This window comes from Vombatus ursinus, unplaced genomic scaffold, assembly GCF_900497805.2.
Source record: "Vombatus ursinus unplaced genomic scaffold, bare-nosed wombat genome assembly UNPS02014814.1, whole genome shotgun sequence".
In the NCBI taxonomy this organism is placed as follows: domain Eukaryota; kingdom Metazoa; phylum Chordata; class Mammalia; order Diprotodontia; family Vombatidae; genus Vombatus; species Vombatus ursinus.
This window is the reverse complement of record NW_020954592.1, coordinates 12,280,049-12,298,269: the sequence shown is the minus strand read 5'-3', so window position 1 is coordinate 12,298,269 and position 18,221 is coordinate 12,280,049. Positions and strand designations below refer to the sequence as shown.

Sequence of the window (18,221 nt, the reverse complement as noted above, 5' to 3'; positions counted from 1 at the left end):
TTGACATCCTTGAGGTATGTTCTTAGCAGTGGAATCCCTGGGTCAGAAAGTAGGGACATTTTAATCACTTTCTCCAAATAATGTGATGGGTGTCACAATGAAGTAAAAGGAGCTCTGGACTGGGAGTCAGATAATCTGGGTTAAAATTCTGGCTCTCCCAAGTATCAGCTGTGACCTCAGGCACGTATCTATCATCTCTGAGCCTCAGTTTTCTCATCTACAAAATGACGGAACTGTTCTAGGTGTTCCCTAAATACTTTCTAGCTATAAAATTCTTTAATTCCATGACTACATAAATATAAGCAACTATTTTTTGTATCATGGGAAAGCTACAGAAAACTGGGAAACAGCAGCAGCTAACAAACTAATCTGTCACACACATACGGACAGCAATATTCCTAATATCATCTTCAAGCACAATGGCCTGTTTTTAAATATGGCACGTTGCAGGATCAAGTACACTGTTACCAGAGTGACCAATTTTCCAGAACCTAACAAGAATAATTGTTTGCATTTATGTAACTGTTTAAGATTTGCAACGAACTTTAACAAATTTTATTTCATTTGATACTGACAATAACCCTGTTGTGAGGTAGATACAGTACCCACGATTTCATTAGTATAAAAAAGGCCAGAGGAGGAAATTTCATTTACTAATGCAATTTGGCTTTTACTAATTTTACTAATGCAATCTGTTGCTGGTAACTTATGGTCTTAAAGAGTTGCCTGGGGCACTGAAAGGTTAAATGAGTTACCCAGGGTCATAGAGCCCGTATACATAATAACAACAACAACAACTAACATTTATGTAGCACTTAACTATGTGCCTGGCACTGTGCTAAGGGCTTTACAAATATTATGTTATTCGATCCTCACAACTGTGGGAGGTAGGTGCTATTATCATCCCCACTTTACGCACAAGGAAACAGAGGCAACCAGAGATTAAATGACTTGCCCAGATTCATAGAGGTAGTAAATGTCTGAGAACGGATGTGAACTCAAGTCTTCCTAACTCCAGGTCAGAGCTCTATTCACTGAGCCACCTAGCTGCCACCTAACTGGCAGAGATAGGACTTGGAATCAGGAAGACTTAAATTCAAGGATAGTTTTCAATTGATTATAACACATTGCATATATATTAACCCATAAAGCATGAAAAAGGAAAAAAAAGAAATAAGGTTATTTTTCCATATTGTCTTCACAAAGAAGTATCAAAAGAAAGTTCTACTTAAAAAAAAAACCATCTGTTTAACTTGGTTTCCATAGTGCATGTGTATGTGTGTGTGTTTATTTGTAATATAGATGTATATATTATATGTGTTATTGGTTCCATTGTTTCAGTTGTATCTGAGTCTCGTGACCCCATTTAGGGTTTTCCTGGCAAAGAAACTGGAGTGGTTTGCCATTTCTTTCTCTAGCTCATTTTACAGATGAGGAAACAGAGGCAAACAGGGTTAAGTGACTTGCCCAGGGTCACACAGCTTGTAAGTGTCTGAGGGCAGAGTTGAACTCAGGAAAATGAGTCTTCCTGACTCTAGGCCTGGCCTTCTCTCCAACGCGCCGCTTAGCTGTCTATCAATGTAATAGACATACATGTACATATAATACATGCATATGTGATTTATATATTATATACATTATACATATATCTATATTAGATATATTCACACATACATATATCTGTGTGCTATCTCCAAATCAAAGAAAATCCATGAACCATGACATGTACATTTTAAAGAACTGAACACTGTTCATGAACAAACAGGTACCAAAAGTTCTGTAGAATTATAAGGCAAAAAACAATCCTGATGGTTTGAAAAGTTTGGAAGCAACTAAGATTTAAGGGGGGAAATGGGAAAGCAGCCCTGGATTTCCTGGAATCAGTAATGATATATTAGTGTATACACTAGTTTCAACAGCTTCTCTAGACTATGTATTTGTAACTTTACTATTAATAACACCTCTGTATTTTCAAGTGGGGAAAGAAACATGGAAAGTTACAGTTTAAATGTCATCTGTGAAGTATCTGTGAGAAAACCAAGAGTTTAGCTATGATTGCGGAGAGTTACCCACAATGGCTGGAAAGAAACTGAAAGGACATAGAAAAAGGACTAGGAGAACTTCTTTGCTGAGAGAACTGTTTGAATGCTTATCTTGTCAAAAAACATTATGAAGACAGTTGTTGAGAAGAGATTTCAACTGGCATCCAAAGAGAGCTGAATGGTAGAACTATGTTGCTAGAACTGAGGAAAAATCACTAGGAGCAGTAATGGTTAGCTATGACTATAATCTTCATCACTGCTGACACATTGTAAGTAATTACGTCTTTCTTTGATTATTTGTTACACTGTTAACAAATTTTCTAACCAATAACCTTGACGCTTACTTAAGCCTAGGAGACAAATAAGTTTGATACAGTGAGCAAAAGTGTATAAGAAAAGAAGTTTCTCCCATTTATTTAATAAATCATATTTAATAAACAGGTGGGGGGGGTCTCAGAACTAATTAATTGATAAGAGATGTTATAATTTTAGTAATAATGAGGAAATATCAGAACAAATCCCCAGACAATAACAGAAGCCAGGCTGAGAATGAATGAGGTAACAAGGCCTAATTCCCAAAATAAAGACTTGCCAGGGAAACCTATAGACTAGAAGCTTAATCTACAAGACAGGGTAAAATAGAAGAAAGGACATCAGAAGGTAGAACCAATTTTTTAACAACCTGGTCACACTAGTCCCTGATAAAGTTACGATAGAACTTAATTTACACTATTCCCTAATAGAGTTATGATAGAACTTAATTTAATTCATCACATATGTATTAAAGCATCTACTACAAATAGAGCAATAGTATCAAATTCAAATAGAAACAGGGGTCATACACAGGAATTGCTGTCAGTGCTTATGGACTTAGAAAATCATACATTGAGGTTATTTGTGTTTTAATGTATTTGTATTTATTTTGTTAAATATTTCCCAATTATATTTTAATCTGATTCTTATAGCACTCAGAGAGTTGCACAAGCCTGTTATCTGACACCTCTAGTATAGTTCATTATGTTAGGAACTGAGGGAAATACAAATATTATATAAGATTCAGTCCCTGCTTTTATGGAATTTATATCCCAGTAGGAGACTAAGAGAAATAAACAGATAGATAAATGTAATACAAAATAATACCAAAGTGTACAAGACAGGTACAAGCAAATTGATCAAATTAGGAAACCTTTCTAGAGGAAGGGGAATTTGAGCTGGAATTTAAAGAATAGGAATTCAGCAGATAAATAGGGAAAGGAGGGGAGCATTGCAGGTATCCCTGAAACATGAACACAAAGCCATAGATGGTGAGCAGCCCATTTTGGTTTGTGCATATGAGTATATAGATGAGAGCAGCATGAGATACTCTTAGAAAGGTAATGCAAGACAGAATTACAATGTGGAGGGCCTTGAATGCCAGGTTAGAGTTTGAACTTTATGTGGTACACAATAGCGAGCCATGGAAGAGTTCTGAGACAAAGTACTATGTCCAAATCTATGCTAATTCCAGAGAGGCATCTGACAGCTCTGTAAACAAAAGACTGGAAGTAATAAAGAAAAGAAGCAAGAAGACATATTAAGAAATTATTTTAATAGATCAGGTAGAGAGGGCGACTATCAGGATGTTATTAGCAGGAATGGATGTGAGAAGTAGGCATCAGGTTCCACTATATAGCACAACTGAGATCCCAAAAGCAAAAAGCGCCCCTAAACAGCCAAAACATATATCAATGAACTACATTTCAGGTATTTTACTCCAGAAGAACTCTTTGAACCCTCATTTAAAACCTATTTACTCTTGGAAAAGGACCTACATATACAAAAATATCTATAGCTGAAAGAATTGGAAATTGAGAAGATGCCTATCAACTGGAGAATGGCTGAATAAGTTACTGTGCCATAAGAAATGACAAGCAGGATGGTTTCAGAAAAACTTCTAAGTCTTAAACAAACTAATGCAAAGTGAAGTGAGCAGAACCAGGAAAACATTGTACATACTAATAGCAATATTATACAATGATCAACTGTGAATGACTTAGCTATACTTAGCAAGTACTAATAATAAAAAATGTTATCCACCTCCAGAGAAAGAACCTAAATGCAGATCAAAACATACTTTTTTAAAACTTTTATTTTTCTTGGGGGTTTTTGGTCTGTTTTCTTTTGCAACGTGGCTAATAATGGACATATGTTTTGCATGATTTCGTATGTATGATCGATATTAAATTGTTTGCCTTCTCAATGAGGTGGGAGGAGAGGAAAGAGGGGAAAGAATTTGGAGCTGAAAATGTTAAAAAAAAAAGAATGTTAAAATTTTTACATATAATTGAGAAAAAATAAAATAAGGGACAGAAAAAATATTTAAAACCTTAATTTAAACAGAATTTTAACAAATGTACTTAACAGTTCCCTAATTCAGGGGCAGCTAGGTGGCACAATGGATAGAGCTCCAGACTTGGAGTTAGGAGGACCTGACCCTGGGCAAATCACTTAACTCCGACTGCCTCACCAAAAAGAAAAAGGAGAAAAAACCCCACAATTCCCTAATTCATAGCAAATTATTGGCAATAATTAGAAGAAAGAGATTTCATTGACAGCAGGAAGTAATAGCTAATACTGAAGAAACAAAAAAAAAGGCAGATACATGAACACAAAGGGCATAGTTATATGCTGCTTCTGTAGAAGTGGGGAGGGTGTAAATATGGAACACAACATGTAATGTCAGACTTTTTCAATGTGTTAGACTAGCTGAACTTCCCTCCCCCCCTTATTTTATTCTTAGTAATAAAAAATAGCTCTCTACATAGGGAAAGGGATATTTTGGGAAACATAGGTGATGTAAAAACAAAAGATATCAATAAAAGTTTAATTTAAATTTTTAAGGGAGTAAGGAAAAGTAAAATTTATTTTAAACCATTAAAAATTGTTAAAATTTTCAAACTGGTGGTTCATTAAAGTGTTAAACACCTACTAGTTACCAAAAAAATAACATATGTGAAACAGTTCACTCCCCTAAAGACTATGATGAATAAATGATGTGTTATCTTACACTGAAATGACATAATTTGTAACATTTTGTCAAGTCAAAATCAGTAATTGCTTAAAAAAAAGACCTATTCTAAAAACTGATGAAAACTTTTAGCTCTAAATTGTAGAAATACATCCAATTCTTACCATCTACTGAGATTTTCAAAGCTAAATTTTCAACCCAACAAAAATTCCTCAGGTAAAGAGATTAGCTGCAGTGATGTTTAAAAATAAGTCAAAACACCAACTTTCACTCCCCAGAGTGAACTATTGAAAACAAAGTCACTGCTGCATGAAGAACAGTGTTAATTGTAGCAGATAAAGATGTCCTATTGGGAGGATGCTTTCTGTTGTAACTGGATGAAATGCTAGGTGTGTCACATTAGCGGAAGCTGCCATCTAGAATTTGCGTGAGCACAGAAGGACTGAACAGAAGGGATGTGACATGGGCCAAAAGAAGGCGGCAGCAATAGGGAATCTTACACCGGACACAAGATTTAACAGATTCACCACTGCCAGGTTGGCTGAAAAAGCTAAATTGGAAGAACATAAAATACCTACAACAGTGAAATACCAGCTAGTATCTGTATCAGAGAAGCGCAGTACAGGACTCTTAGCCACAAGGAGCATTTTTACTGATGCAAGATATTGAGGGCAAAAAAAACCCAGGATTTTCTGGGGCAGCTAGGTGGTTAAGTGGATGGAGTGCCCAGCCTAGAGTCAGAAAGACTCATCTTCCTGAGTTCTTTAGATATTTACTAGCTGTGTGACCCTGGGCAAAGTACCTAACCCTATTTGCCTCAGTTTCTTCATCTGCAAAAGGAGATAGAGAAGGAAATGGCAAACCACTCCAGTATCTTTGCCAAGAAAACCCCAAATGAGGTCATGAAGAGTTGGACACAACTCATCTACAACAAAGATCTGAGTTCAAATATGCCCTCAGATACTTACTAGCTGGCTGCTTGACCCTGAGCAAATCACAGCCTCAGTTTCCTCATCTGTAAAATGAACTGGAGAAGGAAATGGCAAGAAATGGCAATCCACTCCAGTATTTTGTCAAGAAAATCCCAAATGGGGTCACAAAGGGTCAGACTCAACTCAACAACAACAAAGCAGGATTTTGAATACACATAAATAGCTGTATAAATAATACAAATTTTTGTTAGTTTATTCTGCATAATAAATGAATTAAATATCAAAGGAGAAACTGTCTGGGATAGCAAGGTACAGTGAAAAGATTACTAGATTTTAAAGTCAGGGAACCTGGGTTCAAATCCTAGAGCTACCACTGACTACCTCCTTTAACCTATGTGGGTCTCACTTTCCTTATCTGTTAAAGGAGATGGGTTGGACTAAATTAGTGGATCAAACTCAAATAAGAATAGAGGCCACTAAACTTTACATAAGGATACCTGTGTGCTACATATTAACTTAAAATTGTGTTCTATTGTATTTTTATTTATTTTATTAATATTTCTCAATTACATCTTAATCTAGTTCAGTTGCATTGGGAGTATTGCCCACAGTCTGTGTTGGTCCAGAGGGGTGCTTAACATCTCTGGACTAGATGGTCTCTAAGAATCCTTTCTGCTTTAAGCCTATGATCCTATGATCCATCTCAAAATTTCAACATCCTGGTGATAGGAGCATAAATCTGATAGGTTGTTAACTATAAATGGAGCTAATTGTGAGATGCAATTAACAAAGGATCAGATAATAAAACTATACATTTCCCAAGTAATACCTAGCACTTGGCTAACATCAAAGGCCACCTCCAATACCTCATCACTACCACCAAAGGCTTACTCCAATACTTCATCATGCCACACAGGTGATCCTGGCTTCTTCAGAAAGGTTCCAGTGGAGAGCAAGCTCTATAAGATCCTACCAAAACTGAAAAGCTTTGAGTACAAGTTAGTGACAATCTCTGTATATCTGTTTCCTTAGGACCAGCAAGGTTATGTTTTCATGAAATAGTTGGATTTTTATTTTATTTCATTTTTTTTTTTTTTTAGCAATAAGAGACTTGCATATTAAGTTGGAGAGAGCCTAAAATCCATTGAAATCCATGTGGTAGTGGTTGTTGTTCAGTTGCATCTGACTCTTTGTGACCCCATTTGGGGTTTTCTTGGCAAAGTCACTGGAGTAGTTTGTCATTTTACAGATGAGGTAACTGAGGCAAACAGTGTTAAGTGACTTGCCCAGGGTCTGAGGCTGGATTTGAACTCAGGTCTTCCTGACTCCAGGCCAAGCACTCTATCCGCTGTGCTACCTACCTGCCCTCTCCATGTTGGGACCCAACAGGAGCTGGAGGGGACCTCAGCAGCCAACCAATCCAGGGCTTCTCAAATTTTGTGTGTATCATAAACCCCTTTGGCAGTCCGGTAAAAGCCTGTGGACCCCTTCCCAGAATAATGTTTTTAAATGAATAAAATATAATACATATGATTAAAAAGGAAACCACTTATATTAAAGAAAATTATCACTATTAAAAAAAAAGAAAAAGTGTACAGACCCCAGGCTGTCTTAATAGTTCAATCTTTTCATTTGACAGCTGAGGAAACTGAAGCCCAGGGAGGTTAATTTAGTTACAGAACCCCAAAGAGTTGAAACAAGAGTACCTGAACATTTTTTCAGCCTTTTCCTAACAAAACCTTCTCCAGATTAAAGAGAATATGCAATCTCTTCCTCACTTAAAAAGGCGTTCAGTATTTTGTCTAAGAAGCACTGACTTTCTGTTAATTTTATGACCAAAGGTTGTCCGTTAAGAAACAACAGTTTCCATTCCAAATAGCAGGTACTTTCACCTTTAATAGAGTAGGAGTAGGTGTTTTTATTTTATTTTGGGGGTAAAGGAGATGCGGGGGAGGATGAGTTGAAAATGTAAAAGCAAGGAATAGCCTAAGGCTACCTATTAAAGCAAACATTTAAGCAAGCTGCCCCAGATTTCATATTCCCTAAGGTAGATCACCACAAAAATATGAAACTAGGACAGTGATCACAACACTCTTTCTGTTAATCTTTTTTTTGGCTAGGCAATGGGGTTAAGTGACTTGCCCAGGGTCACACAGCTAGTAAGTGTTATGTGTCTGAGGCTGCATTTGAACTCAGGTCCTCCTGAAACCAGGGCCGGTGTCCCATCCACTGAGCCACCTAGCTGCCCCGCTGTTAATCTTTGATTTCCTTACTTCTTAAATTTGGCCACTGACCTTCCCAATTCTCCTAAAAACAAATTCCCAAATATGATTGCTATAGTTACTGCCTGATGGCGCTGCTAACATACAATGTTCCTACACTTTCAGATTTCCAACTATTATCTGTAAACAATACCTAGATTTTTTTTTTTTTTGGCTCACGTTAGCTTTTTGCAGGATTCCATCTCTTTCTGGTCTTCTACCTGATCCTTCCAGTTACAAAAGGATCTATCTAAATCAGCCTCTAAAAATAGACTTAGAATCATAAACTGGAAAGCTGATGGACCATCCTAGTCATCTAGTTCTCCCTGAAATCTGTCCAATCACCATAACTCTCTACAAAGTCTGTTATAGCCTAGTAAGATAAGAGGTAGTTTACCAGGTAAAAGGTAGAGCAGGTAAGAGCCTAGCTATTATGATAGCCCAAACAAGAGACGATAAAAATCTCCAAACTAGAGTGACCTCAGTAGGTATGAAAAGAAGAAGAAATATATGAGGGATGTTATATATGAGAGAAAAACTCCACATGTTTAGAAAAATATATTCTTTTTGTAGACACTTCTACAGACTGTTTCCCAAATAGGTAGATGTATGATGTAGTCCCAGGTATGCAGTTCTCAATTCAACTGCATCATGGAAATAGGTAAAACATGAATATGAAACAATTTTGGGGTTTTTTTAAGTTAACACTCAAATAAACTGTAAATTTCCTTTTGTTGGACAGATAATAGGTTTGTTAAAAGCCTGCTATCTATACAAGCTAGCCACAGCTTTGAAAAATGGGTGGTACCTATCTATAGCAGCCATGTATTTTGAGCCTCTTAGAGCACCAGACTTTATCTTATCTACTAGCACAGTAGTTTAAGGATGATCTTACCTAAAAAGAAAGAAGTTTGTGCTGTTTAAAGTTGTTTTTAAAATTGTTGTTTAAGTTGTTTAAAAATAGCTTCCATTAAAAAATAAAAAAAGGAATGTAATCTCTTTGAGAGTGAGTCAACTTGTGGCCTGCAGGGTCCCCTTTTCTATTTAAGTTTGATATCGTTGTGGCTAAGTGCACCAGGCCTGAAATCAGGAAGACCTGATATTTAGTACAGATACTAGAGTGGTTTATCATTTCCTTCTCCAGCTCAATTTACAGATGAGAAAATTGAGGCAAACAGGGGTAAGTGATTTGCTCAGGGTCACATATCTAGGAAGTGTCTGAGTCTGGATTTGAACTCATAAAGATGAGTGTTTCTGATTCCAAAAAACATCTATATCAATGATGTTCAAATAAGATACAGTATCTGCCTAAGGGGGTCAATAGTCCCATAAACGAGGGTAAGACTCATATGCAAAAACAAACAAACAAATAAATCTACAACTAAAACTAAAATGTGACACATGGAAAGAAGAGGTACAAATAACGTGCTCTGAGAAACAGGAGAGAGAAAAAGCTTCATGGAAGAGAAGGCACCTGAGTTATGTCTTCCAAAAAGAGATTTCAAATAGAAGATTGGGGTGAGAGAGGAAGCAGTAAATTCCAGGCAAGGGTTACAGCATAAGCAAAGGCAAAGAATGGAAAAGGGGAGGACAAAAATGAGGAATGGTGAGCCAAGTTTTGCCTGAATATAAAGTGTAGGAAAGGGAATATTGCAAGTTAAGTTGAAAATTCAGCAGAAGGCATTCATACTTTATTTAGTTGTAAACAGAAAGCCACTGTAGATGTCTGACTGGAGGAATGCTGAAATCAGTGAGATACTAGAAAAATCAGGAGGGCAGCCATACAAAGGATGAACTGGAGATGAGATTCCAGAAACAGGAAGACCAGGTAAGAGGCTTGATGATAGCTTAATGATAGCCCAAGCAAGAGATGATGAGATCTCCAAACTACAGTGACCTCAGGTAGGTGTGGAAAGGAGAAGAAATATGCGAGGGATGTTATGGAGATAAACTAGAGAAGACTAAGTCCTCCCAGTCATTCTGTCTGACAGAATTATCTTTGACTCTCCCCTCTCCTTGACTGCTTATATCCAATCAACTAAAGTAAGAAACAGAGAAGTAGGAGCATGTTTCCTAGAGGAAGCTAAGGTAATCAATTATGAATACAAGCAATAAGAGAAGGGGACTCCTCCTCGCACTACTTTCCAGGAAGTAATAATAAATACTCACTTCTATGGCACAATAAGTTTTGCAAAATTCTTTCCTCAAAAAATAAAAAAAATTAAAAAAAAACAAACCTGTGAGAAAGATACTTCATTGATGTGGGCATTTCCTCCAATATACTGACAGCATACTCCTCCATGCCTGCCCATCCTGTACTATATGTCCATGTCCTCTCAAAAGTTCATCACAAGGAGTCCTCCCTCATGTTTTCCTAACATCATGAGGATACCAATGAAAAACTGGGGTTCTCCGTCAGTTATCCCTTTTTCTTTCCACTATCTTTTTTTTAATCACAGGTTTCTTTGAAAACATCTTTTACCTCAGAGGCATAAAACATGCAGCCCACAGCACTCATACAGAGAGCAAATCTCCCAGTGCAGCCTGAAACAGAATAAAATTGGGAAATTTTGGGAATTGAGAAATTCCCAGTTGGAGATTGGGAAATATTTAACAAAATAAATAAAAATACAATAAAACATAGATAACTTACATTTTAAAACTAAGTCAATATCCAGCCTGCAAAGATCCTCATGGATGGATTAGTGGCCCTATTTCTACTTGAATTTAATACCACTGTTATATTAGCTTCTTCCACATACTTCCTGTTATTTAATGTATATCATTCTCCTTACACCCACCATGAAACCTTACCCTTTGGATTTTCTAATTGTTCAGTCATTTTCAGGCGTGTCTGACTCTCCATGACTCCATTTGGGGTTTTCTTGGCAAAGATACTGGAGTGGTTGACCATTTCCTTCTCCAGCTCAATTTACAGATGAGGAAACTGAGGCAAACAGGGTTAAGTGATTTGCTCAGGGTCACACATCTAGTAAGTTTCTGAGCCTGGATTTGAACTCATAAAGATGAGTCCTTCTGATTCCAAGCCCACTGCTCTACCCACTTCACCACTTATCTGCCCTTTGGGTGGGGGATACAATACATATAGAGTAGTAGTGATCAAGAAGGGGTAGTTGGAAAAGTGAGAGGGCTGATGAACAGAGCCATAGGAGACACAGGACTAGTGACAATAATGATTTGATCATATTTCTAGAACTGGAAAGGGGAGGAGAGGGAGGTGAAGTTGTATACATGGAAGACAGCAAAGTGGCTAGTCAAAAGATGGCCAGGAATTAAAGAAAAGCAGATCTGAAACATCCAGTCTGATACAGAGGACCATTTATGAGGCTCACCAATCAGGTACCTAGGTGATATTGTTCATAATATCCCACCGTGCTTCTACTTAAGATTTTATAAATGAGTGTATATGCTAAACCACTGTGGTCTTTGGCTGCCATGCTGATTCTCTTGGTAAGGAAGGAAGGCTAACATAGGTGGTTTTAGGCTCTTTTGTTCTTTTGTTTGAGGTAGACAAATTGCCTAGTGGATAGAACACTGAACCTGGAGTCATTATTCAGTCATTTAAGTCAGTCTGACTGAATTTAGACTTTTCTTGGCAGATACTGAAGTAGTCTGCCATATCCTTCTCCAGCTCATTTTACAGATGAGGAAACTGAGGTAAACAGGGTTAAATGACTTGCCCAGGGTCACACAGTGCCTGAGGCACTATTTGAACTCAGGAAGAATCTTCCTTCAGGCCCAGCACCCTATCCATTTCTCCACCTCAATGCCCTAGACCTGAAGTTAGGAAGCATTTAATTCAAACTCAACCTCAGAAATTTACTAGCCCTGTGACCCTGGGAAAATCATTTAACTCCTGTCTGCCTCAGTTTCCCCTTCTGTGAAATGGAGAAACTAATAGCATCTACCTCCCAGCATTTTTGTGAGGATAAAATGAAATAATAGTGGTAAAGTGCTTTCTAAACCTTAAAGCAACATATAATACTAGCTATTATTATTATTATTTTCTTTATGGCATCTTGTTTACATCTAATAAGAAATTGTTATAATTAGTGTCAATGTTCTTTTCTCCATTCATTTCTCACTTGGGGGTGTCAACAAATCATTTAAATAAGTCAGTTGGAGTTGTTTTAATTGCATGCCATATCTATTTTTCATGTTTAACCTTTCTTCTAGCTTTGTATCAATTTTGATAGTTGCTCTCAAATTAGTGATCTGGCTATACACAACTCAGCTGATTCAGGAATAATTCTCAAGTCAGTAACATGCTGTTTTCTATCAAAATCCAATCAATTTATTTTTTGTGATATTATTTTGTCCTCACCACATCCAACACCTTTCAATTCTTTTCTCAGAGAAATGTAGACGTATATATTTTATGCATTTTTGTATATGTTTATGCATGTGTTTGTTAATTAAGCTTCCATGGAGTCTACAATCTTTACCTAGGGTCCATGAACTTAGTTTTTTTTTTTTAATTTTGATAACTATTTCAAAATAATTTGATTCTTTTGTAATGCTATGTATTTTATCTTATGCATGAAAAAGCATTATTCTGAGAAGGGATCCCCAAGCCTTTACCAGATTTCCAAAGGGATCCACGACACACACAAAAATGTGAAGAGCCCCTGCTGTAGCATTTTTCATTCCTTACTCCTGAAATTATCTTTTTTTTCTTTTTAGGCAATTGGGGTTAAGTGACTTGCCCTGGGTCACACAGCTAGTAAGTGTCAAGAGTTTGGTCTGAGGCCGCATTTGAACTCAGGTACTCCTGACTTCAGGGCCAGTTCTCTATCCACTGCGCCACCTAGCTGCCCCTCCTGACATTATCTTTTCCAACCTATTTATGTCAGTGCTCATCCACTCCCACCTTCCCACCAAGTATCAAAGTATATATTGATTTCATTTGAAAGGTCTTGTTGGGATTTAAGTTGAATTTCTCAACTTCATCTTGGCCTGAGATGGCTGCCCGTATATACGCTGCAATTATTTTATGGTGTTATTTTATACAAATACTTATCATGAGGTCTCTTAGTAGATGACCAAATGTCTTAATGAGGGACCGATTGACCAAAGTAGGACTATGTGGAGGTGAGATAAGTAGCACAAAAATTCTTCTCATTTTACAAAATGAGGAAATTGAAGCTGATAGAAATTAAATGGTAAGTCCAAGGTCACATAACGTTAGTGCCAGGATAGGTTTCACCTGGGCACCTAACTACTGGGTATATAGCATGGTCACCATGTGAAAATATAATTCTAAACAAACAACTGCCTTATGTTCTAAGCAAATCAGAAGCAAATTAAGGGGACGACAGTATAAAATACACAGTGTCTACCTTACCAAGCCACAGGGACTGGTTCTGTAGGCTGATGCAAGGAACAGGGAGAAAAGGAGTCCCTGACAGAAAGGCAAGGATAGAGCCTCTTGTGTTAAACAATTGGTCAAGGACTGAATGAGGTGAATCAAGCTATCTACATATCCCAAATACTTCTTAGTCTGGGAACAGCTTTCCTTTCTTTCTCTAAGTCGTTCTTTTTACTGACACTGCCTGCTACTTTCATTTAGAGCCTCTCTCCTTCTGCCTCCCTTTCAAAAAACAAAAAACAAAAAAAATCCCTGAAACTCACCTGTCTTTCCCTACTCTTCAGGCCTCAACCAATGTCAAGAAATTCTAACTAGTATCTTTGTTATCTTAAAACATTAGAGTAAAATCTTCCTAACAAATATTTCCCAGGCTATCATATTTTATTTTTATGGTTTAGAATTATTTCATTTTACATTTTTTTATAGCCAGGTTTATCTGCCAAAAAAAAAAGAGAGAGAAAAGAAACTCTGACCTTTAAGACAAAGTGAGTGATTATTCATTTTCTCAGTATTACTTTATTTAAAAAGATACTAAGCAAAGAGTCTCTTTGAAATGGGAGTTCCCCCAAGACAACTAAATTATAATTTAATTTAGACATAACTTTTTAGGGATGCACATGTTATATAAAATAACAGGCATATGGTTTATTTTTACTTTGAGACACAAAATTCAATAAGATAACCAATTTTGAAGAGGGAAGAAAGTCTCTTGTACTATGAATACTTTCTCCAGGTAAAGCTCCAGAATATTATGTTAATCTTAATTGTATGCTGATTGGGGGGAGGGGGAGAGAAGTGGCTGTTGCCATGGAAACGGCTTGAGAAGTTTAAGGCCTTCCAGCTTTGAGTAGTCATACCTGTTCCTCCACTTAATTCTGACCTTATTGGTTTCTATTTGATGGGAGGAAAAGGTTAAGAATTAAGAATATCTAAATTCACTTAATAGATTGACTAGGATCCTAAGAGCCACACCTAGGGTAAAGCAAATCACGGGCAACAATCTATAACAGACCAAGCAATAATCAGGAGAAATGGAGGAAACTTCCAGTTTTTGTTGCTGTTGTCTTTAAATGACTGCTCCTGATGGTCATCTTAATCTAACTTCGCTTTGTTTTAAAAAAAAAAAAAAACAAGGTGGAGGAGATGGACACATATATGTGTTGCAGGCCACATCTATTTAGAAATGGCCCCGTGAGAGAGGTCAAGAGATCTCTTCTAATTGGATTTCTTTCAGTCATCAAGAAGTTGGACTTTGCCCACTCACACAGAAAGTGCTCTGGGTTCTTTATAACCACACACCTTGATAGGTCAGATTCTAAACTTTGACACTCACATCCTTAAAGTCCCCCATCTTAAAAAGGAAAAAGTTGATAAACAACATAGTGGAATTTAATGTTTCCTCCCCCACTCCCACCTCCACCCATCACACCATGAATTTCTGGACACCACAACATCCCAACTTTGTCACTGACTTACTGTGTGACTTACTTTGTTTGGTCCTGTCATTTCTTCCCTGCTAACTGAGAAGGTGGTAGAGTATTTTACTTCTCAGCTTCCTATGGGTGTTATCAAATTGATTTAATAAGGATTTGGTAAGCATTCTTACCTTATTTAATAATAAAGGTCTGTGTTCAGAGAGTGGCTCCCCCACCATTGGCTCAAAGTGACTTTCTAAAGATATTCTTTGAATCCATATAACTAAATTAAGTGAGGTGAGTTGTCATTTTACTTCAGGTGGCAGTTTACTTACCTGTAAAATGACTTGCCTAAGACCAGTGGGAAAAGGAGATTAAAAAGTATGTATTTCTTAGCCTAATCAGTCCAGCAACAAGAATCAGAGAATGCCCATTTTGGGTTGGTGGTAACAGCAGTGGTAGTAGTAGTAGTAGTAGTAGTAGTAGTAGTAGTAGTAGTAGTAGTAGTTGTAGTAATAATAACAACAGCAGCAGCAGCAGTAGTAGTAGTAGTAACAGCTAACATTTATAGAGTGCTTACTGTGTAAGTGCTTTACAATGACTATCTCTTTTGTTCCACACAAAAACACTGGGGAGTAGGTGCTATTCTTATCCCCATTTCACAGTTGGGGAAACTGAGGCAAACAGACATTAAGTGATTTGCCGGAGGTCATACAACTAATAAATTTTAAGGCAAGACTTGAACTCAGATCTTCCTGGACTCCAGCACATTATTCACTATACATAAGTGCCTCTCAATCAGAGCCTTATCAACAGCATCAACATAGTGCTTACTATGTGCTAGGCACTATGCTAAGCACTTTACAGATATTATTCATTTGATGGCTAAGCATTTTACAAATATTATTTCATTTGTTCTTCACAACCACCCTGGGAAGTAGTAAAATCCCCATTTTACTGATGAGGGAAATGAGACAGAGGTTAAGTGAGCTGCCCAGAGTCACACAGCTAGTAATTATCAGAGGCTGTATTTGAACTCAGAGCAAAGGTGTAAAATACTGCTAATATCACTAATATAATAATTTTGAAATATAAAAATGATCCTGAATTTTGCAGATGGAAAAAAAAAAGGACCTACCCCCCTGGCTAAAGGAAGATTGGATAAACACCAGTGTATAAATGACATAACTGTGCCATACATACCTACAAACTTTTAAAAGAGAAAGATTATTTATCTGCATGATATTATCTGCCTTGTGACCAGAGTTGCAAATTCAACTGTCTATCCATAACACTACTCATTTTAGTATTCTGAATATATGAAAGTCAAATTAATGTTAGAAGTTTTGAAATTCAGTATTTATGTCAGAGACCCTTCTCAAGTTCACAGCTGGATGCTAAAAATGATAACTACACCATTAAATGTGGGCAGCAGCAAAACATCCACAGAGCTCAAATAGCACTATTTCATCCGAACAACAAAAAAAAAAATCAGAGGAAAACAAAAACAAAAACAAAAAAAACAGGTGCTCGATAGGCATTTATTCCATTACTTAAATCAAGCCTTTGGGCTCTTTCAATCTGCCTTTAACCAGGTCTAACCAGAAAAGAAAGAGACGAAGAAAAAAAAAAAGAAAGAAAGAGGCGGAGCATATGTTCCTGAAGACTTCAATCCATTTAAACTCGAGTATCCAAGTGGGAACAAGAATTCAGAAATATAAACCTTACCATCAGTCAACACCCCGGCCTTCCCCTATCTCCCTCCAACTAACTTAATTTAACCCAAAAAGTTTGAGTTTAATTTAAAAAATTCTGTACCATCAACTCATACCTAAATCCCTTGAAGAAAAGTCACTATAAAGGTTTTCTAGTGTACTTTCAAGAGTAACAATGCTCAAGAACCCAGATAGAGGAAGTCTGATGTATACTGCTGTACAAACAGAAATAGACACACACCCCTTCTTTCCTCTCCAAGTTCAAATTTCCCCATCCTCTCCTGCATTGCTTCTCACCCAGTTAATATTCACCCCCTTCCCACGCACTCTGAATTCGTCTTCCAAGTTCATTAGGAGAAAAGGAAGGGGGGGGGGGGAGTCGGGAGGGAGAAAAGAGATAATAGAAGATAGGAGAGATTGAATCCAATGAAAACTAGCAGAGGCAAACAAAAACAAAAAACACCATCACCGCCCCCACAACCCAACAAACTTTCCATCCAAGATAAAGCCTAAGAAATTCCCAAAAAGTGTTCGGTGGAAGGAGAAAGGAATACCGAAAACCTTTCCATAGAAGTGGAGTGCTTCGGGATGGGCAGCTGCACTTTTTTGGGAATCTGCGTGGGCAAGAAAAGCGAAAACCCCAACCCCTCGGAGAGGAGGGTCCGAGCCCAAGCAACCTTCCGCTGTCAACTGCCAGCCCCATCCACGCCTCGTCAGTGCCCTGCGAGTCCTCTTCTCGCCCCCCTTCCCTCCCAGCACCCACATCTGCCCAACCCCGGTCTCCTCCAGCCAGCCTGCCCCCCGGAGCAAGCAGCAGAGGCGCTCCCTCACCCACCTGGTGAAGGGTCTCGGCTGGCAGCTGCGATGCCCTGAACAGCTCTCCCACTTGGTTGGCCCCTGCGGTGGCTGCAGGTCCGGGGAGCGGGGCTCCCCTGCCCACCTCAGGGGGTGGCTGGGGGTGTCCAGAGGAGGAAGAGGAGGAGGAGGAAGAGGAGGAGGAAGAGGAGGAGGAGGTGGCGGAGGCGGAGGAGCAGCAACAGCGCGCGAAGAGCTCGGAGTAACACTGCTGCTCGCTGTCACTCAGGGGCAGGGGCACCGGGCAGTAGCCCGCGCTGGCCCCCGACGACAAGGCTCCCGCAGCCGCAGCTCCAACTGCAGCAGGGGCACCGGCGTTAGCTGCTGCCCCGACGGCCCCCGCCGTCCCCACCGCCGCCGCAGGTCCCTGCTCCATGGGCCGCCCGTGAGCAGGGAAAGGGAACTCGGCCAAGGAAAGGAAACGCGCGGGGAGGCGGGGATCCCGGGGACAGCTGCAGCAGCTGGACTTTGCAGGCGGAAGGGCTGGTGCAGCAATAGCAGCAGCGGCGGCGGCGGCCGCACCTCCCACCCTGGCCTCTCTCCCCCTATGCCCCTCTGCAGTGTTTACCCTGACTCCGCCAGCATCCGCCCTCCCGGGGCCCGCG

General features: G+C 38.7%; 1 protein-coding gene across 5 annotated transcripts in view; it reads right to left on the bottom strand.

Annotated features, from left to right (window-relative positions):
• The window catches only part of REPS2 (RALBP1 associated Eps domain containing 2), a 256,055-nt gene extending 238,063 nt beyond the window's left edge, over nucleotides 1–17,992 (bottom strand). For all 5 annotated transcript variants that reach the window (XM_027835347.1, XM_027835349.1, XM_027835351.1 and 2 more), the window contains exon 1: nucleotides 17,597–17,992. In XM_027835347.1, the coding sequence (XP_027691148.1) occupies nucleotides 17,597–17,992 (396 nt within the window). The remainder of the gene's footprint in view (nucleotides 1–17,596) is intronic.
• Nucleotides 17,993–18,221: the final 229 nt, after the last annotated feature.